General features: G+C 36.8%; 1 protein-coding gene across 1 annotated transcript; it reads left to right on the forward strand.

Annotated features, from left to right (window-relative positions):
- Positions 1-11,461: 11,461 nt before the first annotated feature.
- Positions 11,462-17,716, forward strand: OLFML1 (olfactomedin-like 1). The gene is made up of 3 exons (XM_009869378.1): positions 11,462-11,587; positions 13,548-13,836; positions 16,938-17,716. The coding sequence occupies exons 1-3, from the start codon at positions 11,462-11,464 to the stop codon at positions 17,714-17,716; spliced, it is 1,194 nt and encodes a 397-aa protein (XP_009867680.1).
- The last annotated feature ends 9,181 nt before the right edge of the window (positions 17,717-26,897 follow it).

Genomic DNA, 26,897 nt, shown 5'->3' on the forward strand with positions numbered 1-26,897 from the left:
AAAATTAAAGTGGAAAATTGCACATTTATTAGTTAAGAAACAAACAAGTAGTCTTCCTACTGATCACTTCTGCTGTGCAGCTTCTTCAACTATTCCAAATCTTTAAGGGAGTCAGACTAAAAATAATCTAAACTATAACACATAGTTGATCACTTAAGCTATCAAATTCTATCTTATTTTCAACTTCTCCACAACCTGCCTGCAATATACGTGCAAACGCTGGCAAATTAACTAATATTGTTGTAGCTACAATAGCCTAAGGATATAAGCCAGGCAAGATTTTTTGTGAGACATAATGCCTTTTATTAGATTAAGTGATGCAGCTGGAAAAAAACAAGCAAGATTTCAAACACACAAAGCCTACTTCTAAGTTAATCAGTGTGCACATATATGCACCCAGGCCAAGGAGATGGAGTTAAAAAAACACAGAACACAGACCTATGTCCAAATTCAGTCTTTTATGTTCACATTTTACTGCAAAATTCACAGCTTCTAGAAATATCTGAGATGGCAGTGATACATCTGATGTACTATAATCAGTTCTGGGAGAACTGAGATTCTTCAGCCCCATAGGCAGTGCTGAGAATTAAAAGCCACAATCTGTCCAGCTTCCTCTGTTTGCCCGTTGTAATTAAATACACCATCACAATTTATATTTTCTTCACAATATTTTGCATGCAATTAGGGTTCTTTCAAATTAAGTCACCAAAACATGTTTGCCTTCTATTTATAGTAAGACAGGGCTTCCGTTTTGTCTAATTTAGTACCCAAGAGTTCATGGTGAAAACTGATGTTTGAGATTACAACAAAATATTTTTTTGAAAATTGTAAACTGGCAGACATTCCTGACATTAGGACAGATGAACCAGAAGTACATTCTGCTCACTATTTTCTGACAGTATAAAAAAGTACATCAACTTATAAATAAAAGATTTAACCATGCTTGTGATTGCAAAATTTATGACTGCTCCTGCAAGTGTGTGTGGTCCAGTGGAATTCAACTCCCTCAACCAATCTTTTACAAACACACAATAAACTTCCTTCAGGCAAGAGAGCTGCTTTTTTTATTTATGAGTACCTAGTTAATATTACAAGCAGCTATGAAAGGGAAGAAAAAGGAAACCAGAACACGTGAAGCATCAGGACATTCCGAAATAGGTAAGCATAAATTTCAAAGAGAGGCTTTTCAAATTCAATTGAAAAATCATTCTGTATTTGAAACTATTCTGAACAAGAAATTTTGCTGCTTTTGAATAGGAAAAAAAAGATACTTTTACAATGCTGGTACATTGACATAATTATATAGTTCATAGTCATCAACCCTCTTTTGCATATCATTTCTAGCTGCATCATTCTCATGAACGTGTTATGTGAATACTAAAGTAAGTGAATGACTGAAACCTCTGAAAGTTTGCACAAGCTCCTTAACATGGTTCTTAAGATAATAAGGAACTGGAGAAAGCTGCAGGAAGGGAGCACGGCAGCCATCAAAGCTGTGCTGACTAAACTGCACCACCTAAAATGGGCAAACTCAAGCCAAAAGAGGTAAAAGAACTGGAAAAAAGCACCAGGTCCAGGGATAATTACCACTTATTTCAATGACATAATCAGGAACGAAGGAGTAAATTTCAACTGAATGGGTCAGTAGTGGTGGGATATAATCCATGTAAATAAAACCAAATTTAGTCATCATTTCTATGGAATTCTGCAGAGTACTTTACCATCTCAGGAATGTTTCCTAACTTTAGACAGCTCCTTACTTAAAAATACAATTTCATGCAAGGATTGTTATCTTAGGAATCTAAACTGATCACAAACTATTTGAACACTGTTCTATATTAAACCACTTTATGACGTTTTTCCACGTGCATGTGACCTGTCCAAACCAGGGAACAATCACTATGTACATATATTTAGGATGTAGAACCATATTTTCTGAACAACTAATCTCTAATTAACTATGCTTAAAAGAGCAGAATTCCATTCTCCTTTCATGCTTGACTGTAACCTCGACTATGAGATTGCAGAACTTCCTTCCACCCCCAGTGTTACTCTAAGTAAATCCCATCTGATACTATCAAAAGCATTACAGCAGCCAACCGTCACCTGCATGTCACAATCTGGAAAAAGGTTTGCAGCTATTCCACAGCATCAAGGATACTGTTGTAGAGAAAATAAGTATATCATGCTAATCAGGTAGTTACTGTGTTTCTCATGGAGAATGCAGTGGAAATTGTTATTTGAAGCAATCACACTAGTTGTTTTGACTCAAATAAAAATTCTTCTCTAAGAATTAGTCTGTGCAAACGTCCTGCTGGGCAAACTGATTTTTCCATGTACATTTTCCATTTTGCCTACTTTCAGATTGCAGGGGATTTGAAACTTCTTATGGGATAATACTCATTGAAAAAAACGTAATTGGGATAGCAGAGCTTATGAAGCTTTTGAGCAGTGAGAATAAAGGCAAATGTTCTGTTTGTATCATCTGCATTGTAAAATCTTTGCATGGCTTTTAAAGTTTATTAGCCCAGTTATAGACAGAAACACTAGGTAGTTAGGTAGGTAAAAAGATTCTCAAGTGTGCAATTGCATTCCCAGTAACTACTCTGGAAATAAGTCCCATAATAGCACTCAGTGGTCTGTGGCATCTTTCATCTAAAGTGTATTTCACCTACTATGTTTATGACTGAAATGAAGTCACTGTGAAAAACGTAACAACTGCTTAATAGTGCCAGACAACCATGTAACATTTAGAGTGAGAAAGGAAAATGGGTTTCAACACATGGCAACTTCAAGAAGAAAGAAATTAATTCACTTTTTCCAGACCACCCAGTTGGCACCACGCTCCACGTTAAAAAGCATATAATTGGATCCATAATTACCACTAAGTAGTCAACTATTTTTATCCAAGAGCTCTCCCTTTAGATTTCATATCATCCCTTGATACCTGTCATATTAGCTGAAGAAAGTTTATAGGTGTGCAAACCCTCATTTAAAATAATTGGGGTTATCCATATTCTTATTTAGTCTGGATTTGAGTTCAGGTTTGTATCCTAACTCCCAGCCCACCGTGGCAGCTATGCTTAGTGCCCTGATGGCTTTTGCAAGGGTTTGCCCAGGAGAGAGTCAGCAGGGAAAACTCAGTAGAAGTTGGAAGTTTCTATGCAGTGAATGGGTTTTAAGAGGCAGGGCTTTCAGTTCCTGCCCCTACATGCTGTTACAAACTGTTCCTGTTCCCATTTCCAAGTCAAACAGACTAGCTTAATATGCAGATCATTTTGGTCGCTTTGACTGTACACTGGAGCAGAACAAAAGAGAAACAATGAAACCCATTAGCAGTAGCAACTGAGAGGCCACACCACCAGTGGTCTAGAGTCTGTTACCTCCCTCTTGAGACAAGTACCTGCCCATCCTAAACTGAAACAGCTGCTTAAGGTCAGGACCATTGCTGGGCCAAAGCTTGGGTCTCACAACTGGGTCACACATGCAGCATGAACAGTCACCAACATCTTGATGTCCCTTGGCTGCGTATGCAAGAATTTGCTGTAATCCTGTTTAACTGCTGACATTCACTGGATCGTATTCCTATTTTTTACACTTGGCAGAATTATCTGCATGCATTACAATATGCAGAGGGCACAGGTTTGACCATCTGGCCATAGATGTCAAACTGAGACATTTTCCAGTGGCAGCATCTGGTTTCTCTACAGAAAGCTGTTCATTTGCAGCTTTGGGCCTGTGATACAGTAGGGCTACAGACGCATTGTCTAGGCTGCCAGATCTTCTTGCACTGCCTTCTTTTGATTCATCTTTAACTATCTAGTGTTTTATTTGTTTGTAAGACTGTGTACAAGCATATTTGTTTGGTAAAGGTTTAAAAAGCAGCTAAAGCTTCTCCTGTATATTTCTCCATATGTGCTATATCACATTCATCCTCTTGATACTTGAGCCAAATCTATTATATAGCGATGGTTTTGGAAGTGCTTAGCACTAGAAAAAAGTGTTCATCAGCTTCCAACAGGTTTGCAAAGCAACAATTCCCATTCCAACATCACTTTCTAGTTGGTAAAAGTTCCCCTGTCAGTACAATAGCTATAGATACTTCGGACACACAGAGAAAAGAAAACTGGGATAAACACAATTCTGTTGTTTTGAAAGGGAAAGCTATTTGCAAAACTGCCATTATATACAACAGGAAAAAAATAAAGAAAAATAATTAGTGTAAAAGCGAGATAAAGATGATTTCTGTTCCCTGTGTGAAACACACATAAGCAGGAAATAAGTGGTCCTGCATGGAGCAAGGAAAACACAGTCTGAGAACCTAATACATAATTAACAGGTCATGGCACATTCTCAGTTGTGTAACAACTTTGGCCCTTAGGAGCTAAGAATAATACATATAACAAGTGGCAACACACAAGAATATTATTCAAGACAGCTTACAAAGGTGTCTGTACTTTCTAATACCTGGCACATGTGAAACAGGGACAAAACTTACAGTGTTTCCTTAAGAGGGAGTTCCAACGAAAGAAAACACAAAGCCCAGAATTAAAGATTGAATTCTCTTTCTGTAAAGTCTCTGCAGAAACTTGCCATCGGATTTTTCATACATCCCATGTCATTTCATTTGGTGTGACATTAGTAAGTGATATATATACTTAAGAGTTCAGAGGACCAGGAACTAGGCTGTAACAAAGAGGAGGGAGAAAATCACAGAAAAGAAACTAGTGGTCAAGTCTGATTTGTCACAAAATTGTACCATGTCAGGTAGTAACACCTTTTTAAATCACCTTTCAGGCAGATATACATATCCAATGTTGCCAAAGGATCTAAAAGAATATACATAACACCCATTCATGTATTAACACTAACACAGCCCATAGGAAGATACGCAAATACTCTGCCTAACTCCACCATGGAAACACAGCACATGAGAATGACTGCAGTAATTGCTTACCCCAGATTATTCTCAAAATTAACCCAACTGTGTTCATGGGACTAATACAATAACAATTGTACAGAAGCTGTACAATCTTTGTGCCAGAGGCAGAAGTGTACAGAGCAGACAGTGAGTTTGTGGTAGAGCATTTGGATGTGATACTCACATATCATGTGCAGAAAAGGGAATATATTGCTGTTATACCAGCAGGCCTAAAAGATGCAGCAGTGTGCTAACTCCCAAGTGTCAAGAATAAATATGCTCCATTGGAAGACTACATCAATTCAAGTGCAGAAAAGATATCCCTTATGTACAGATGCTGTTTGTGCTCTGTTGCAGAGAACCACAGCAGGAATTGAACATATGGACGAGTTATTCATGCCCTATCTACTCAGAAACAAACAGAGCCAGGCTGGATAGCTTGCAGGGCAGAACAGCTTTTTTTTTTTTTCTTCTCTCCTGCAACATAGTAAAAGGCCACGATGGTGGCACTGAATTTCTATTTTAATCAGTTAAAAGAAAAAGTTCATGAATGTCTGGCCAACTGAGGGCTAGAAAGATGGAAAATTTTACTACATATTATGGTTTACTGAATGGATTCAGTCCTTTTCAGCTTTCCTCTTAAGACAAGTGTTCTGTTTTTCTCCTAAGAAAAGACTTTATGGATTGCATATTTTTATGACAAGACTGAATTTTCTTCAGCAGAAACTTGCATTTCAAGCCATACAAATTCAGTGTGCACTGAGCCCTGACAGGTCAAAGGGAACAGATCAAATCCACTTGATGCAACATCACAGAATGCTATATGGTGTGCATATATATATGTGACCTTTTTCCTGGATGGAGATAATTAATTTTTGTGATACAACAAAGCTTGAGGAATGGATTCAGTGTAACAATGATAGTACTGCTAAACAACAGGCTGACTCCTAAAGAAGAATTAAAGAAATGGTTATCTATTATTCATGACAGCTTAAAATGTTCATGCCCTTTTCAATCAGCATAGTGCATGTGCTTTATTATTCATTATGAACTGGCACTAGGACCACCTCATCTGATACACTGATTTTCAAATGTGATAACTCTCACCTTTGAGAGAGGATAAAGGCCACACTATCCATTTCTTGCATATGTGTCTTGCTTAGAGTTCACTCTCTATCCGTTTGGAAGATACTCTTTCTAATCTGGAGACTTTTGTGAATGTCTTATTTTTTACTGATTTTCAGAGATTGAGTGCAGCATAATATGAAGCCTACATTAAATGAAAATATGAAAGTGTCTTGATGTGATGGGGCTTTGAAAAATGTCTATTTCAAAAGTCGTACAACTGACTGCTCTGCAGGTCCAACGGATACGCCCTCTTTCAAACTGGCAGGCAGGAGATTTCTCTGAACTTAATGTGCATCAAAAAAATCCATGGTCCCTATTATGTGTTTATTCTGCATTTATTAGCTCAGATAACCCTGCTTTGCATCGTAATTGCTAACAGTTTATTTTGCTCAGACTCTCTTTTATGCATCAGGGGTAATTTCAGGATCATAAATAGGTTGGCCAAAATAAAAATTAGAAATAAAAAACTGAAGTGATTAAATTTATTTTTCATACCAGATTAGAGAGAGACAGAAATCTGTACCTGTGGATCTCCCTTTAAAGTCAGAGTATGTCTCTTTGGCTCAATTCCTTAATGCAATTCTTAAGTCTGAATTAATCCACATAAGTATGCTTGAAGAGTGTAAAAAAATTAACCAACTTTTTTCGAAGTAGAAATCTCAAGACTCGCATGTAGAAATCTGAGAACACAGCAGGTCTCTTTAATCTTACCTTGAGACCAGAATTCAGCTAATAGCAAGCAGATATAACAAACAAGAATGATAATCATAGATATTTTCTTCTTTAATCATATTCTGATCTTTTTAAAAAAATATTTTAAAAATCGTTTATTTTTAAACATGATTTTTGAGTTGAGCTTGGGCCCTCTTCCTTTATAGGACTTATTTTTATTGGTAATGCAAAAAAAAATGCGCAACAAATTTCAACCATCCTCATCAACTTCTGCATGGCCCCTTCAGGGCCTTTTCTGTCCCAGTTCCTCCAGTTCATAGACATTTTCCTATCTTTTAGGTTCTGGGTAGATTTAATTAGACACTTGCTAGCACAACTCCATTCTATTCAGCTCAAGTTTCTGGTATGTAGATATCACCATAATCTCTGAACATGTCATCAGCTGGAAATTTAATGCAGAGTCAGAATTTTAGTTTTAAACAATATAACTGAAAAGTCCTGAATTCACTGCTGTAGTCTCAGAGCACATCACCCTAGCACAAACTTTCTTCATACCTGCCAATGAACTACTAAAGTATGCATTATTCATCATCAGTAAACGTATGTTTTCCACCATTTAGTGACATTTAGTAATCGCAAAGGGAAAGTTACTTAAGATTTAACAGTTTTCCCAGGCACATACAGATCCCTTCTCTCTTTGCAACATGTAGGTATACACATGAATCCTCCTCAGTGCAACAATAAATGAAACAACACTGATGAAATGTGATGTCAGTGTCTACTACTCAAAAAAAAGAAAAAGTAAAACATATCATAAGCATTTACAATTTTTAAATTATCTTTTCAGGATTTCACTCTGGTAAACTTTAATATGATATTTAATAAAGAGAAGTCATGCATCGCACCTAAAATATCTGTTTCAAAATCAAATATAACTAAAAATCCACAATTGGCATTGTCAATTGAACTGAACTGGGAAATTGTCATAATTATTTCTTGTAAATACTCTGAATTTAAAACAATGTCATTTTGACTACTATACTCCCGTGAATAGGTTTAATGAACATGAATATTCCAGCAAAACAAATTTTAGTAAGAATATTCATGAGAGGATTTCACACTGTAAAACAAGCCAAAAGCAGTGAAAATTTTAATACTGAATTGTACAATTCAAAGCTTGTTTAGTTTGAGAAATTTGACCTTCAAGGTACAGGGAATTGTCTGATCAACAGAACATGTAATCCTGAGTTTTATAGCAAACAGACCATTCAAAAGACTTACAAATGGTTGATTTTTACGTCAGACTATTTCATGATCTGTGTCCCGATGAAGTTTATCTTTATTTCAGTACTTTATCTCTAATATTTCAATACTTAAAGGAGACTTATAAGAAAGATGGGGGCAAACTTTTTAATATGACCTGTAGCAAGAGGACAAGGAGCAAGGGCTTTAATCCAAAAAAGGGTGGATTTAGACTACATATAAGGAAGAAGTTTTTATAAGGAGGAGTGGTGAAACACTGGAACAGGTTGCCCAGAAAAGCTGCAGATGCCCCACCCCTGGAAACAGTAAATGTCAGGCTGAACGGGACTCTAAGCAACCTGATCTAGTTAAAAGATGTCCCTGCTCACCACAGGGGTGCTGGACCACATGACTTTTACCGGTCCCGTCTGACTCAAACCATCTTGTGATTCTATAATTCTATGATTTAACTAGCTCCAGCTGTAAAACAGTACAAATAAAATGAGGACCCATTCTGCCTTTATGATTTCAATTTTAGAGGCAGTCCTCATGAGATGATTAGCTTTTCCTGCAGGTACTGCACACCTGGAGCTCTCGCTGATTCTGGGAAGTACTGGCTTTCACCACTTTGGAAGGCGCAGAGTCCTAACAATTGTGAGCTTGTTACCAAGCAGCAGATTGTTAAAGTCTGCTAGCACCAGGCTTACGACCCCTGTGTCTACCATTTTGGACCAGCCGAGCCATACTTCCTCTGTCCGTTTTAGATCATTCAGTCTGGAAATGCTTTCCAACTCTAAGGACTTGAGAGCCGCCTAGTGGAGGCCTCTGAATCACAAAATTCACCGAAGCCTCCTTTTTATCACACTGCATTAGGTTCCTTACTAGTATCACTCCCAACACTGTTCTTATAGCTGAACACCACATAAGGACTTCAATTGGATTTCGTATATTTGTCTTTTTTAAAGAAATAGGAATTGCTTTCTAAGATACAAAACAAAGTTTTTTAAAAAAATAAGGCAGAATTGGAATCAAGCAATGATTTCCCACTATGACAAAAATTGCCCTAACCTCAGCATCAATCTCAACAGATAGTGGCTAGTACTAACAAGGAACTTAATTCTGTAGACCTAAGTCTGAAAAAAGTTAGAAAATAAAGACAAGGAGACACTATATATTACTAATATAAAATATCATTATCATTCATCAATGCCCAAACCTACCAAATTAGGCAACCATAAACTAAACAAAATTGCAATCACAACTAAAATCCCATTATTTGAGATAGTTATCTCTTTTTCTCTTGCTTTGCCTATAACACATTTGATTAATGATCATGAGATGCAAAACCACAAGGCACACATACACTAATGCATCACGCCAAGTAGCAGTTACTCAAATGTAGGTACGTATATAGTCAGTAGTGTAGAAAGATGTAAATCAGACTATGTCTCTGATTTTTTCTTCATCTATCTGTTATTGCTTTACATGTAGAGGTTAACTAAAGATGAAAAACATCATCAAAACTGTTTTAATCATAGCAGTCTAGACTTCAGGAGTAAAAACCTGATGTGTATATATATATGTGCATTACTTAGACCTAAGCAACAGGAGTGTGAGCTTTCCACCTTTTTCAGGGCTGTAATAACACAGGGCACAGCATTAGGAGAGCATACGTTGTTCAGCAAAAGCCAAGGAATGATGCTCTGACATACTCCAGTAAAATTTTCCAAAGGGAATACTACCTTGTTTTAGATGGAAACCTTGACTACAACTGCAATGAAGAAGAATATTAAAATACTTCATATTACCTTACAATAGGACTTACAGCCATAACTTAAGTCAGGCATGTTCTGAACTGCACACAAACCATGACAGATTTTGTTTTATAGAGATTCTCCCTCCACTAAATGAAGAAATTAACCTACTGAATCTCATAGTCTTCATCTCCCAGTGACTGCCTTAGATTATCATGGTAGACATACTAAATCCACAGAGCAACTCAAAAGGATTCCAAGGTGACCCAGGAAGTTAGAAAAGGGATCATAATTTTTCTATGTTCTTCCCCAGTGTTGAAGATGATTATTTTATGGAAAAGAAGACAGGGCACTTTGTCAAGATGTACCATAGGACACAAACAAGAAAGACTATACATTTCCTGGTGTGTCCTCAGTGTATAAACCTCCCAGGATCCAAGCAGGCAAGCTTTCCACACACCCAGATGGGAATTCTGGTGAAATGACACTTGAGTGGAGAACCAAGTATTAGGTATTAGCTTCTCTGCTCATCGCTGACTTTGCCTTTAAATAGAAACTGGCAAATTCTTTACACCTCTTAGGATAAAGGAATATTAAAAGAAAAATACTTATCTGTGCACCTCTGTGTGCCTTTAAAGCACATACAACCGTACCTCAGAACAATCGAGTATATGGAGGTAAAAATCTGCCTGCTGTGACACATTTCATGAATTCTGTCACAAGTTACATGCTTACACAAGCAATGCATGTGTGACAAGGCAGTCAGAAATAAAAACTGTGTAGATGTGAGAAAAAAATCTGTAGAAAATGAAAAATGAAAAAAAAAAGGGAAGAGGTGGAGAATTCTGAGAAACAGAAATGGAGACATCGAGTTTGGCTTCAGATACAAAGGGAGCTTTCTAACGTCCTAACACATAGCCACATATATTTCCAGACAAGGCATTCCGTCATAAACATTATGAAAAAGAATATATAAAAATTGCCTCAAAAGCAACAGACAAATATAAGTTAATTATAATAAATTTCTAAAGTCATCCTAAGCAGAATTATTATTCTGAAAGAAGAGACTTATCAAGGACTCCATTAAATTGACATAGAACTGTGTTAAAGATATTGATTTTAGTTTGAAAAGTACTGGCAAGAGAAATTTTTTTTAAAAATAATTTTATCTATGGTTTTCAGTCCTACTGTAAATAGGCTAAATGCTGGAAGTGAAAACAATTGCTTTAGACTGTTTTACAGTAACAGCTGTGGTTGTTGAATGACCAGTGGTCCACTGACTTTGAATCTACACTGAATTACACCAAGTACGTACTGCACCATGTTTGTCACACGGGAAAGCAGATGGGAGGAGAAAGGAGGGAAAATAAATTATTTATATGTATTTAATAAAATTTGGCCTACAGGCTTTGTGTGACTCAGTACTGAACATCTGGGATTCATTACAGGATCACAAACTGGAAAGCAGTCATCAGGCTTCTAGAAGTAAACACATTCAGTTCCTCTTCCACAACTTTATTTTTTTAATGATAAACTGCAACAGCCATTTTAAGCCTTTCGAATACTTGCAGCCACAGTATTTTTAACTTTTTAGTAATTTTTAGTATTATTTTTTCACATTGCAGCATCAGAAAACTGTTACATTTCATTTAACCCTGCATTAGCAGTAGTGTTTGGAGTTGCCCTCCACACACAATCACACAAATTACTTCACTACTATTTTGCTTCAAATTTTTATAAAACAATGGTAGTCTTGCAACTCCAATTTTTATTAGTTCCATTCCTTGCAAGCATCATCGGAGAGGCACAGTATATGATGCAAGATGCAGCACTGATGAACTACATTGACCGGCGTTTTGTATCTTCAGAGGTATGTACTACCTGTATCATTCTTAAATACTGCCTACCTGCAATAAGGTTTGAAAATAATGAAAATGTGTGTGAACACAGAACAGTTTTTTCTTTTATGTGTGTGAACACAGAACAGTTTGCATGATAAATATCATAAAGATAAATTTCCAGCTTTTACAAATAAATAAATGGGTAAATTTGTAGCTAAACCTTTAACTATGACTCCTAATTACAATATTGTTATTTATTAAAGGATACAATTTCATAATGCTATATTGTTATTCTATTTCCATTTGTATATTTTTATGACACTAGTGAATTTCACTGAACATGCTAAGCAGTTTATAGTACTGTCAGTCCATTCTAGGGAACAGTATAACTATATTGTCACCAGCAGAAGTGCCATCAAGATTTAACAAGGAGACAGAAATTTATCGGGTATTTTTCCTACGTACAGATGAAAGTACCTGGAAGAGTAGTTTAAGACACATTTGTGTGAACTAGGAGTGCACTTTAACTGGGCGTTGAAATAATCCCCTTACAGCTGGGACACTGAAAGAGGTATTTGCTTTCAATTAATCATATAAAAATAACAGTACCTGCTTCTTTTTCTGCAGTGAAAAACTACCAGTACTGCAAAATACCTTTTCAGTATTAGCATATTGTAATCATACACAGTTTATCTTAAACCATTACAATGTCCTTGGCTCCTGACTTGTATTAGCAGACTTCTAGAGAAGCTTTAATTTGCCTGATCTTGCATTCCCTTTTTGTACAAAGCTCTCACTGGTCTTAACTCCACAACTTCCACATGAAAAAAATGAAGGATTAGTCTAGTATTCTGTTCCCATTGTGTAGACTGAGATCTAAATTTTCTTAGGAATAACTTCACATGTTAATTTCCATTCATCTGCACCCATTAAAAATTACGCAATTCTACCTGTGGCATCTTGTGCAAGGGACACCAAACAAAGAACAAGGGAAAAAAGTGAGGGCAATATTGAAGAGAACACTTGAAAACATTTAAAATGAAGTTTTTGTAGAAAGTGATGAAATAGTTTCCTGGGGACTTATGGTCACATATAAATGGAGCAGAGAAGGGGCACACACAAAACCCACACCTCACAAAACAAACAAACCACCACTACCAAGTTTCCATTAAACACATGCATACTGCACACATAACTCAGTTAACTCAGACACCCCCTAGTAACATGCTACCTTAAAACAAAACACCTGAAACCTGTGCATAAAGCACCAAATCAGAACACCCAGTCTAGCTATTAGATCTACTACAATTATGTGTTCAGGCTGAAATATTTCCCCATCTTCCCAAAGTGGCAGTTGGACTTTTTATTTTCAGACCACCTACGATCTTTAGAGAAGCAGCTGCATTACAACAGAAAAATGACTTTCCTCACCTTTAAACATGCCAATAATTTGAATCTAGGTATACAGAAACATCTGACAATCTGGCAGCAACAAAAAACCATCACAAACTAGCATAGAGATGTCAATATTTCCTTTTTAAATAGATGAAAAACAGCTACATTAGATACTGTCTTGGTCAGAAGCGGTATATGTGAAATGTTCACGTTTGTAGATTTACTGCAGAAAAATTTTGACACTCCTTCACCAGTGGTCTTACAGAAGGAGTTCTGAAAACTTCTGGAAAGCAAATAATCAGAGATGATGTGTCCTTAAGTATTCCTGTCTGTTTCTACCAGAGCCCTCTTCAGGCAGCAACAAAGCATCTGGTTGTCAGTAATCACACCAGGCAAAAAATGTGTATTTTTTTCCCAGAACTGTGAATGCTGGTGCCAGTCTGACACGTCTTCTATATTACTTACATATACAGCAACAGACTATCCGTTTGAAATATATGGGGGGCAGAGGGAAAGGAAAGGATAGAATAGCATGGTGTTTAAAGCAGTCATGAATGAATACCCATGTATTTTCTTCCTGTGTTTTACCTCAAGAAAAGGCTGGAAAAATGCAATCAAGATATACTGGATTACGTGGAAGAATTCCGAGACTTTGCAAAGATGGTACTGTCACGCCTGGCAGGATTGAACAATTATAAAGCTGAGGTTAAAAGTGAAGTAGAGAATTTGCTAACAAGAATTGAACGAGCACAAAGGGACATTGACTATTTTGGATCTGTCACAGATTCTAATACATGCATAGAAGTACATGAAGATCTGGTGAAACAGCAGCTATTTGAAGAAGCAGAAGAAAAAAAGAAGCTTAAACTCATGCTTAACGCAAGTACGAATGGCTTACTTTTCAGAACTTTGATATGAACAAGCCCATTCCCTAGCTAATGGATGCATGCTGATACAGGGATAACAGATTTCCACAAGTCATGCAAAAACCACATATAATTGCATGGAATTTTAACTGTGTAAATACTAGACTTAAAAAAACCACCTGAACTGAAAAGCAAACTACAAAAAAAAGGTATGGGAGAGGGAGGGAAATAAGTACAATTCAAACATTTATTTTGCAGATACTCTACTGCACATCAGATTGATTCTTTGGAAGCTGCTTTTTATTACAAAGTAACGTAAAAAGCCTTTGAAGGTATGCTCTTGCAAAGTCACAGAAAAAATGCCAGTACACTTCTGGGTATTGCAGCTACATTAAGGAATTAATCGTGGCCTTTGTTTTTTGGAGCAGGCAGTTGTTAAAACTGCAACTCCAAAGTGAACTCACAAGTTAACAAAAAGACTTAATTCACATCTACAATTTGCATCCATTTTACTGCCCTCCTCTCCTACCTTTTCTCTCCCTCTCCCCTCGTGTACATTATCAAGAGAGCATACTAGCTTAGCTCCAAGCGAAGATCAGCACTGATTTTAAAATTAAGTGTAAAAAAGAATACATACACAATCCATACTTTTAAAAATAAATTAAGTTTCATAATTTAAGCATTTTTTCCTTAGAAAAGTTGAGTTATAGATGTAAATCATTTATTACAGATATATTCAAGCAGTTTGTTTCCTTTTCATTCAGTAGTAAGAAATTAAAAATAAACAATAATAAACTGCTATTTTTAAAGTCATGTGAGAGATGTTTAGCATCATCAGTTACATAATTCCAATAACTTCAACAGAATTAGACTGATTTAATTTCACAAATAGCCTACAATTTGTTCCTTAAAGTTTTCCAACAAGAGTATTAAGGCAGAAGGTAACAGCAACAGTCACTTATTCTGCACGCTCTAATCCTACACCTCAATTAAATGCTCTAAATTTTGTTCCATATATCGACTTTTTGAATGCTAGGCATCTTTCTGAGCAACAGAAAAACTGGGGGATTTTTAAACTGGTAAGGACACTAAAAATTGTATCTTTCTGAGAGTTTCAAAGGGAAAAGAATGTCTTCCATTTTTCCTTTGTTGGGGATTATTACTTTTAATTTTATTGCAGCATTTCATAGCAACTTTAATTCTGTCAATACTAGCGAGATGCTTGTCCCACTGAAGTCGATGGTAAATCTTGTTCCTGTGTAGATTTCACAGGCAGTGAGAAAGTAGCAAGGCCCTCAACTCTAGGAAATAGCAGTTCTGTTTCTATGCTATCATATATTAACTGGAAGTTACGATTCTTTTTGCTGAGTCACTGCAAAATTCCAGAGAAAAAATGTTTTTCTAGGCCCAACTTTGTTACTGATTTTGGTTCAAGTTCACATAGAGTTGAAAATAGCAAGTCCAATCACTGTTTTTACATGCAGCAGTTTGTACTTCATTCTCCTTTGGGTGGGAAGCAGGAAAATATCTTCTGCGCATTTTGGGGTATGAAAAGATACAGTGGGTTTTGAAGATATCATCATGGAGAATATGAAAAACTTTTTGCTGACTGTGAATGTCTTAGTTTCTCAGTCTTCCTCCAAGCTGTTACAAAAGCCAATGAGAGTTAAAAAGAGTCTCTCAAGAAGAGAGACAATATTCACAGAATTCAGACAGCACTCTTGTTATTTCTCCTGCAGAGGAAGATGTTGCTAAGGCTAGGTATTTTGATTCAATAGCTTTAAGATTTTAGACTCTATCTAATCAAGAAACATTACTTTTGGGAAAGCTATTGTGGCTTGCTCAGGGGAGATGCATCCAGAGTGAGAAAATCCCAAGGAAAAAATCCATGCTATAGCAATAATATCCAATTGCTTTGGTTAGAGGCTATCATTACACACAAACAGCATAAAAGTTGCTTTCTACAAGCAACTGGAATCTTGCCACTGACTTCAGCAGGTTCATATCAGGCCAAGTAGAGAGGCTGGTTTTGCTTTCTCCGTTTCATCTACTGCCAGAACTTCCTGCCTTAGGGCTTTGTTTGTTCTCTTTACTAAAATGGCCACACTTCACTAAAGGCAAGTCTTTAAACTTCAAATAGTGACACTTGTAATTTATGAGTGACTTTGGTAAATGAGCTTATTAATAGCTTTGCAGTAGTGTTTTTCCTGGAAAGGATGGTATTTAGTGTCTAAACGCCTGAGACTTCAGAAGCTTAGTGCTTCTTGGTCTTAAATATCTGCACAAAGTGTCATGATGTCATGAAGCCAAAATTATGACTCGCTCTCTGCTGGTGCCACTTTCATCTGTATAGTGAGGTAAACAACTACGTAATTCCACCAGCCATGCTTCTAGCATCAGAACTGATAACACAGACAGTTCATTGAAAGATCACTTTAATGTACGGGCAGTCCTGATTTTGCGATCTATATATTTGTTCTAGTTCCTTTGTGCTGCAGGTCTTGAGGAGCAGAATGGAAACATAAAGCACGGGTTTGGTCTTCTCTTATGATGACCTAATTTGATTATTCTTTATATTATAGATAGAAAGAAAAAGAAAAAAAAAAAAAAAGGGTAACAGAGGATAAGAGAATACCTGAAACAGAAATACTATACACATGGCATATCAGGAACATGGATTTTAATTTGTAGCCTTCAGTAAGAAATAAATTTTATTATTTTACTGTGTTGATATAAAACAGAAGTCACTTTTCTGAACTGAAAAATACAGCCCTGTAAAATAACCAACAAGAATAATCATAGAATCACTAACTGTGCTTTTAGCCTCCTCTGAGGTACACAAATAGATTCCTTTCTGTCTACCAGAGCAGAAAACAATACACTGTGTGTAGCCGAAGATACATGGTTTCTTTAGCAGGAGACGCTCAATATATCATATGGAATTACTTTGAACATTACTTACTATAGCCACATTGTTAACACCTTCACTGATATATTGACACTGGCCTTATAGTTGGATTAAAATGAAACAAAGTAATTCAAGGAAAAGAAACTAGAAAATTCACTTATTTCTAATTTTTTAATTTATTTTTTTTTGTCTTTGGTTGTTTCCTTCCAGGTTGTGACTATATGCTTGCAGGTATTAAGTCCTTAAAGATAGTTAAGAAGACTGGAGATAAGCATGGCTCATGGATGAAAGATCCTGGCAAAAAGCATACGAAGATTTATTTATTAAATGGTCCTGTAAATAATGTTATTTTGGAATTTGCAAATATCATGGCACTCATGGAAAGCAACCATACACTAAAAGCCCGCAGAGTCACCTTGCCATTTCCCTGGGAAGGAACTGGCCACATCATATATCAGGGTTTTCTGTTCTATCACAGATACGGCTCCTTAAATGAAATAATTAAATTCAATATCCAGAGAAGAAATATAACTGACCAAATGCTACTGCCAGGAGCTGGAAGGATTCCTGCGTACCAGCTTTCTCCGTCTACAAAAATAGATCTTGCCATTGATGAGCAAGGGCTCTGGGCAATCCATGCAGAACCAGAGACTGGCGGAAACATTGTTATCACCAAAATCAACCACATAACCATGGCAGCAGAGCACACTTGGGACACATCATGCAGTAGCGAGGATGCTGAAGCAGCTTTCATGGTATGCAACATACTCTATGTTGTCTACAACTCTCCCAGTAGAGGCACCTCTCGCATACAGTGCGTTTATGATGTTTTGGATGCTGTAAATACTTATGAAATCCCAGTATTGCATTTTCCAAAACGTCAGGGCAGCCATTCTACTGTACATTACAATCCTAAGGAAAAGCAACTCTTTGCTTGGGGTGATGGATCCCAGATCATTTACAAGCTTCACACAAAGCAAAAAGTTTAGGATCCTTAGCAACTTTTCAAGTACACATAAAAGCTGTAAGTCCCATGTGAACATGGTCATTAAAGTGTATTAAAACTACATTATTCTCATCTGTTACAACTTTCATCTATTTTACATAAATTTAGGCTTATATACTCCAGTGTCTTAAACTAATGTCCAACGAAGAATGTGTAAAGGGTCCATTAATACAAACTACATGATAACTAAATACCATACATGTACAAACCCTCACCCCCATCTTAAAGACTAAGGTTAATTAAAAAAAAAATAATAATCCAACTCTGATATGTTTTGTTCCTATCAAAACTACATATTCTGCTTCAGTGCCACGGAAGTCAAATCAGAAGTCTTTCCTGTTCAATACACATTATCTGACAACCTTCATTACCCTGAAGCTCACTGTAGGAGGCCTTCTTATAAGCACTATAAAATCATATGCTTCCTGAGTTTTAACAGGAGAAGTTTATTATATCATGAAGCATAAGAGTATGTATTCTCACAAACATGGTTTATTTTTAATGTAAAGTTCATGTACATTACATGAAGGCTATTTCTAATCACTGAATTTCTAGAATATTTCCATGAAATTTCCACATTTTTATTATCCATATAGTCCACTTCTGATCCTGATAATAATTAGCTGCAGCTAAATATTCACTTTTATCAGCCTCAGATTGTTACCCTTCATTTTTTTTTAGCTATCACTGCTTAATAACAACAAACCTTACAAAAAATAGTGCTTGAAAAACAATCTACAGCTGTTTCTACATAAAGCCCATTCTGTTGTTCTGTTTAAAAATAGCTTCAACAAAACAGCCAAACATCAGGGAATGATTTCAAAAAGAAGTTTCTGAATAGAACTGAAAGTGTATGGACTGCTGAGTTGCAACAGTGATACTCTGCTTTTAGCAAAATAAATTATATCATTCTAAGCAATCCTAATGACTATAGCATTACTTCTGTGTTACAGAAGCCATAGGAGACACAGTTAAAGATATTCTCAGGCTGAAAGTAAGATAGGCTGGCACTGATGTCCTGTGTGACCAGAGGTCAAAGGCCTTTTATTCCTTTATGTAAAACTGCAAACACAGAAACACAAAATGGTATCAGACATCTTTGGAATGCTTTGAGATCTTTTTACTGCAAAAAGACACGTAGTGGGTTTTTTTACTTAACAAATAAAGTCTTTTGATGTAACTATGGATTGAGTCTGCTCTCTAGAAAAGCATTACGCTATGTGCCACACTATTACATTATTACACAACAGAGAAAGCTTATGTTATTATTCTATATAGAGATTTCAATGAACAAACCTCAAAAGTTCAGGCAGGGTCCTCTTTGCTGCCCTGGAAATCCAAGCTTCATAACTAAAGGTATTGCCTAGTTTTGATAAAAGGAGACAATTTTGTACTTATGAGCATCACTCAATTTCAGATATTCATAATGTACAAAATGTAAAAGAAATTAAAACAAGAAAACAGAATAACAGTTTTCACAAATCTCAAAACTGAGGTTCAGTTATAAGGAGAGGCAAATTTTCAAGTCTTCTAGTTTCAAAAACTATACGAACAATCAAATAAGTTGAAGAGCTGGAATTCCTAGATGTTAATCCTGATACTGATTTGTTGGCACAACATTTAGGTACAATCATAAGAGAACAAGGACAGAAGGAGGCATCGCTGAACCAGCCTGTCTCAACTAGTCTTTAAAGCCTTTAATGACAGGCACTACACAACTTTCCCAGGGAATTTACTCTATCAGTTCACAAGCCAGCCACCATAACATTTTTCCTAAAGCACAACTTGAGCTTTCCTAGTTGCAAGGCAAGCCCATTGATTTTTGTCCTGTCCAGCATAAGAATGTAAGTGTAGCCTTATTTAATCAGCCAGAGAGTCCTCCAACCCTATATTCAATCTGAAAAAGGTACCAAGAAAAAACACATACGAAATGCCATACGAACTGTGCAGACGTGTATGTCTCCCTTTTGTGATGCATGCCAGCAGCACTGCCTTTGTGATCAGTATTACCAAAGAATTTTTTTTCATGAACTTCATAGAATCATAGAATGGTTTGGGTTGGAAGGCACAAGTAGCGGTCATCTAGTCAAACCCCTCTGCAATGAGCAGGGCCATCTTCAACAAGATCAGCTTGCTCAGAGTCCAATTCAATCTGACCTTCAATGTTTCCAGGGTCAGAACAAACTTCTGGGCAACCTATTTCAGTATTTCACCACCTTCATCATAAAAAAAATCTTCCTTATATCTAGTCTGAACCTACACTCTTTTAGTTTAAAATCAGTACCTTTGTCCTATTGCTACAGGGTCTATTAAAAAGTCTGTCCTGTCTTTCTCATACGCCCCCTTTAAGCTATGAAAGGAAGCAAAGCAATCAGACCTTCCGTGTGCAGGAAAGGGAGGCGCAGTCAACCCACACAAGGTCTCCCATCACTCCATAGAAGAATTTCTGATTGCCAAACCCTTCTTCCCCACTCCTAGGCCCTGCCCCTGAAGAGTGGGGAAATGAAACATAACATAGGTTAGGCTACTGGTCCTGCAGCATGGAATAAACTGGGAAATGGGCTATGGTTTGGGGTAACATATTTTGTGGACTGTAGTGGCAACAGTTTCTCAAGCATACAAGAGCAATGACACAGTCGAGAAAGATTCATACACATGTATGACCATGGTTTGTTCTGTTATCAGTTAACATTCAGGTAAGAGAACGACGTTATACTTTCTCCTCCAGATTTCTGATCATCTCATTCATTTATACAGACTTGTTTAATATTTCACAACTGGTAGCACACAAAAAGGTATTTTTGAGAAAGAAGAGACATTTGACTAACCTTGGTGTGACAAAGGGCAAAAATTAATCACCTGGTCCATTAACAAATATCTAGGAAGACTTAAGCACTTTTGTGGAGGGTTAAATATAATTTTATCAGAATATTTAGTTTAAACAACATGTGTTTAACAGAACACTTAATTTAAGCAGCACATATGCCCAGTTGTTTTTTGTTTTAAAGGCCCAGTTTTATACTGCTTGCACTATCACTGTCCATTTACTTCAACTGAGGATTAGGAGATAAAGTGTCAATGCAATTTCCTGCATACATACTCAATTTGAAATTGATACTGTGCCATGTGGACGGATGACTCTCCCTGCAAAAGCTACAAAGATTTACTTTGGCTTTATGCTCACAATGTATTTTTCCAAAAGCAATTTTACTGCGTCTGCAAGAAGCACAATGACTTAATGCTAGCTTTCCAGTGCCACATCTGTAGCTGGTAGAAACAACTTTGACAGAAAAGATTTTCTTTAGAATAGGTGCAAAACCCAATTTAAAGCCTTAGCTCCTCTCTACACAGATCCAGAAAACTGAGGGAATAACTTGAAATCAGGTATTTTGGTCCCAGAAGCAACCAGCTATGAAGTGTGTGCAGAACTCATATCACTGTGGAAAATGTTATCGACTATCATGATCTCAAAAAAACCCCAAACCTATTTCAGTAATCTTTTTAGCAGAAGCAATTTTGCTGAGTGCTATAAATTGTTTGTTTTCTCCATCATTTTGGAAGCTAGTGACTACATCCAGAAAAAAAAGCATTTCCTATTCAATCATTTGGCCACAAAATGCAAACATAAACTTTCAGGATTTGTGGCAGCACTAAAATCAAATTGTATTGCTCTAAGCTTATAGGACTTGCATGCAGACAAACTGAAACAGCCTCCAGACTACCCTGTAATCTTTTCTTTTCATGGCACTAGTATTGTAAGAAAAATAGCACATTCCCATCATTGCTGTACGTTTGGTACAACTACATTCCCTAGTCAGTCTGTCAACAAACAATTTCTTATTAAATTTCAAATAAATATTGTTCACTCCCCAACTTACTAATACCATACTTTGACTAAATCTTTTTTCTTATAAAATTTGTACTGTAAACCATGTTTTGTTTTATTAACCAATAGATACAAAGGGTGTGCAGTTATTCCATCCAAGCAATTTAAAATATGTTGGCAATGGTCACATACTTGTATGTTTATGTTTTGACACATACAAGTGCACATACATAAACAGAACAAAAAAGGGGGCACACAATTGTACAAATATGAAATAATTCATAACTGGCATTGTTGTTTTTCAGGTGAAATCAGACCTACAAAGTCATATATTTTAAGCTTATTTCATAATCTGAAACAAAGTACCTCCTATTTCTTGAAGAGAAGAAGAGACTTTTTTTTTTTTTAAACAAAAACCTTTGCGTTTTCCCCACCCACAACCATCTATCTACTTCCACAGCATAGACCTCCATAGGTTTACATTAGACATAGCACAGCACTGAAATCCAGGTGGAACAATTAAGTTGCAGTTGATTTTACTAGCTATGAGTTTAGTGACTCCCTGTAAGGGAGCTATGAGGCAACAAAGGTACTGCTTATCATGCTTATGTCAAATTAGCTTAAACGCTATGAGTATTCATAAAAAATGACATTTTAATTTCACCTTTGTTTATGTCTATGCTAAAAGAATTTGCTTGACTGTTTAGTAAGGAACTGAAACACCACTTGACTGACTATCCAAGAAAAACAATACGGAATGTTCATAAACATATGAATACTTTTCAGAAAGGAATGCAGTTTGTTGACAGAAACAGAATCCTGATACCTGACAATGCACAAGCAAGACAAAGAAGAAGCTAAATACATATCCTTATTCATTCCATTCACTCAGGAAAACAAATATTTCATCTGTGTACAACTGTACCGAATAAAGTCAGTTTTTTAGGTTCTCTACGAATGGTGAACTAGGCTTTAAGATCAAACAGCACAGCTACATAACAACACGGCTGTAGTCAGGTTTTATGATAAAAGACTTTAGAACTCTATGGTAATTTAAAAAATAAAAATGTATCAGGAGAATTTTTTCTGGTTACTTCTAAAATGTAATGATAGTGACCAGCATGTGGGCAACCATGTACAAATCAGGCTTATAGCTCAAAGCCATGGCAGAGAAAGGAGACACATTAACCAAAAAAAAAAAAAAAACAAACCCAAAAAACAAACAACTCAAAAAACTAAGACTGAAGAATTGCTGAAAACCCATAGTCCATCAGATAGACAAAAAAAGGTCTTAGGTGCTAGATCAACTTTCATAAAATCACAAAGTTTATCTCTGAAAGCAGAGGGAATAGACAATAGGGAAATGGCTAAAAATCAGACACACATAAGTTATCAGCTACTGGATCCAAGACAATCATTAGAGATAGAGACTTGCTGCTTTTTTGATTGTTGGCTTGGGTGTGGAGGTTGGGTTGTGGGAGGTTTTTTTGCAATAGATCTTAGTGACTGCTTGCAGTCTGACCCTTAAGACAATTTTGAGATGTGTATTTAGCAAAGACTCAGTTATACTTGACTGATATCTTACACACTCTTCTTTAATCTCCACAGAAGGTACCATTCAACCTCTGTGGAGCCACATTGTAGCAAACATCAGAAAATGACAAAAGAAAGCTGAGCAGTAAACAAATCAAGAGCTCAAGCATGTGACGGAGTTCCTGCCTATCAGCTGAGTCACAATATCTGACCTTAATAATTAGCCTGCTCTGGCTAACATAGAGGTTAGATGAAAGTGGCTTAGTCTAATCTGCACTGCCTGAGAATTGCAACAAGTCACACACCATTGCTCATTTCTGCAGCTAAGCAAGCACAGAGTATTTTGTTATATCAACCTAATTGAAGAAAGAGCACTGGCTAGAGATGCCTAAGGTCTGCCTCTAAAACAAAGGCGAAGGCATGGCTTACTGCATGTGTATGTATGATCATGAGAAACAACTGGGTGACAGCAAGCACAGCAATCAAAGGTAGAAGCAATCAAGAGCATGACCTGGGAAACAGAGTGGACGGAGACCACTCAGAACTTGCAGGTAAGATGAATTTGGAATGTTTCTGCTGTTCTGGTCTCTCTGATGTTTGAAGGTTTGGAATTTTGTGTTTATTTTTTAAATAAGAAAAGTCTCAAAAATACATCTTACTTGAATCAAACTTAAATGCTGGCCAGAAGCTTTCACGAAAAGATAATAGAACAATGGATATCTTTTGAGTCAAGAAACAACAATGTATTATGTATTCACAATATCTTCTAGTGTGGATTGGGGTTTTTTTACCATTTCTTAACGCAGCAAATTTAGACAAATGCCAAATCCCCAGTGTCATGAGTCTGACTGAAGCAGTTCCTGTGACTCGAAATTACCTCAGTAAGGGAGATGGAATGACAGCTTATACAGTGCTGTTTTCTTTATACACAAGCATGCAGTAGCTTGCAGTATAAGCTCTGTCTTCCAAACTGCAATAAGGAGGCCTTTGCCTAATGGTTAGAGCAGATGCAGATGCAGATGTTTTAAACAGCCTTGCCTGCCTGAAAAGACTTCCTCTTCTCCCCACTAGCTTTTAATTTACTATAGTAGACTTTCCAACCTAAAAATTTATAAAACGCGCCAACATACGGAACTAGCATTTACCTGCAAGCCATGAACATTCATTCCAAAAACTTTCAAGATCCTTCGTGCCTGATTTAAAAGCCGAACGCTAGATGGAGCTATGGCCTTGTAGCACACAGCTGTCTCAGGTACAATTCCAATTAGTTACATGCAAGTGGGCCAGGTCAATGACTTGTTTTAAACGTCTGAACGCTGAACACAAATAACAGTATGCTCCTGAAAACGTCTTTTAAGAACTGCACGTGTCCATGAAAGCTTCTGGAATATAAACAGAAGAGGGGGGCGGGGGAAATAGCTCAACTAGTACAGTACTCTCTGACAAAACTATCTATATATTAAGAAATTTTTTTTAAGTATATTTCATTTGTCCTATTAAGAGATATCTGAAGAGAAGCCTTATATCATGTGTACTGCTACAGAATAGCTGATGCCCTAAAATACCAGAGGTTCTCTGTTTTAGTATCAAGTAGCTGTCCTGCAAGATTCCAAGAAAATTTCAAGTGTAATTTTATGTAGAGACAAAATTCTTTATTTAAACTCTCATCTTGAATATTTCACATTAACTCCACCAAATAACGACAGGGGGGAAAAAAAACATATCTTACCCATTTAAAAAAAAAAAGCACATATGTAAAAAAAAGCGGTTTCAAAGGTAACATGACTGGACACAAATCTCTGTTAAAGATAAGGCAGGCTACACTTCCTAATGAGCAATAATGGTTTAGCTGTATGGAGTCTAATAAATTATTTCCTGTCTACAGATGATTTAACAAAGTTTACACAAAATGAAATCTCTGAACTTTTAAGTGGATTTTTTTTTTCTACAAACAAGAGATTACGCAGTACTTGCAGCTTTCACATTTCTGCCTCACAACATTTATTTATTGTTTTAATGCTAATGTTTCATAGCCTGAACAGTACTGTGATTTGGGGAAAAGAGTAAAATCACACTGTGACTAACCTTGGTTGTGGTCTTCTTGAGGTACAAGTTTTGATAAAGGATATGAGGTCTTGTGCATTGCTTGAGAATTTTTGAGTAAATTGATAATAAAAACTTAGAATGTTTGGGAATAAATTTGGACTACATTAGTTGCAGCTAATTTACTCTCCTTTATAAACAGTAAAATTAAAGCTTTATAAAAACTTCTGCAAATAAAACAGCAATTTGGAACATACTGCAAATGTATCAGAACAGTAATGTTTTTTACTGTCTTATAGCCATGATCTTCTATCTAGGGAGCATCACCATTTAGTGCCTTCATTTAAGTGTCTATTTTGGTCCTTATCTTTCAGTTACTATGAACCGTTTTGCCACTTTTCTGTACAATCCAGTGTCAGACCAAGCAGTGCACTATGAAAGACCCACTAACATGCATAAGCCTCACAGTATAGTCAATGTGGTCCATAATATCACTGTGATGCTGAGAAACTCAGACAGTTCTGCTCAACTGTTGTAAACAAACAAAAAAAACCCCACAAAACGAACCAACAAAACATACCATGGTCACTATATCTAGTGGAAATAAACAGTTACATCTGGGATCTCAACAGATAACTTTCTATTGTGTGCTGGTCTGAGCTAAACTAGAAACAATTCTGATTTTTGAGATGGAAGGAATGAAGATGATCAGTAGTGTCCAGCAGTGTTCTCTTTTGGGGTTCCTAACTTGATTTTTTCAGAGGCCTTTTCTAGGAAAGATGGTTCTGCTCTCCCTGAATAAGCTTCATTGTTACACAAAAGAGGCAAAGACTTAACACAATGCTAGCTTTGTGACAGTAGTGTGCCTGCATTACCGCAGAAAAGAAACAAACCTCTCTTACTGAAGGGAAGACTTCTGGAATGGTAATTAGCCAAGAGGCCAAGACAGCTGAGGGAATGCCTCTGAAACCCGCTATGCTGGGCAAAAGAGATACAGAATCAATCCACTTCAGTTAAGATGATATTAAACAGGACAGACAGGATCAACAAGCTAAAGGTAGTTCAAAATTAGCATTCTCTCTGCTTGCAGGTGGCACCATATTATAGTAGTATCAGAACTTCCCGTTCGGTCCCCATGTGTTGCTTGGTCTAGTCGAGAGGTGGTGTCCCTGGCGGCAGGGAGGCTGGATTAAAATGATCTTTAAGGTCCCTTCCAGCTTAGGCCATTCTATGATGATTCTATGATATATCAAATAATATACAGTAACAGTAAAATTATTTTTATCATACTGCAGCATTAGCAGGACAGTGGTTTGTACTCTGTGCTTAGCCTGTGCTGCTCAACCTCCTGCTTTTGCTTGTGCTTCCCAAAGGAGTGGCAGTAATTGCACAGTCTCACTGTTCCAGGTCCTTTACCTTCACAGCACTTGGGCAAGGCCATGCATGCCTTCCCACGGAGCTGGCTGACATTGCTTTTCCCAACAAAACACTGAAGTGCAGCATGCAACAGCAGGGTCTTGACTATTCCAGGTCAGGAATAAACAAGAAAGGAGGTAACAACCCTACACACCTTAAAGGAGTAATTGAGGTCCCAGATGCAGCTTCCATCATGTGCAAAGTCACCCAGACACTTATCTTGGACCACTAGTGAGGCTCATTGGGGAAAAGGAGGGAAAACCAGGTGGATGTTAAAAAAGATTCTAGCTTTGCCCAGGCAGTTCTAAATTCCACTGACCCTGTCCCGAATGGTTTAATGCCACTG

The sequence above is a fragment of the Apaloderma vittatum genome, unplaced genomic scaffold, assembly GCF_000703405.1.
Source record: "Apaloderma vittatum isolate BGI_N311 unplaced genomic scaffold, ASM70340v1 scaffold5560, whole genome shotgun sequence".
Lineage (NCBI taxonomy): Eukaryota > Metazoa > Chordata > Aves > Trogoniformes > Trogonidae > Apaloderma > Apaloderma vittatum.

Bases quoted from the DNA above. Each gene is read 5' to 3' on its own strand.
- OLFML1 (XM_009869378.1), top strand. From the start codon at position 11,462: ATGGTAGTCTTGCAACTCCAATTTTTATTAGTTCCATTCCTTGCAAGC. The intron at 11,588-13,547 runs GTATGTACTACC...TTTTACCTCAAG, and splicing joins GGCGTTTTGTATCTTCAGAG to AAAAGGCTGGAAAAATGCAA. The intron at 13,837-16,937 runs GTACGAATGGCT...GTTTCCTTCCAG, and splicing joins TAAACTCATGCTTAACGCAA to GTTGTGACTATATGCTTGCA.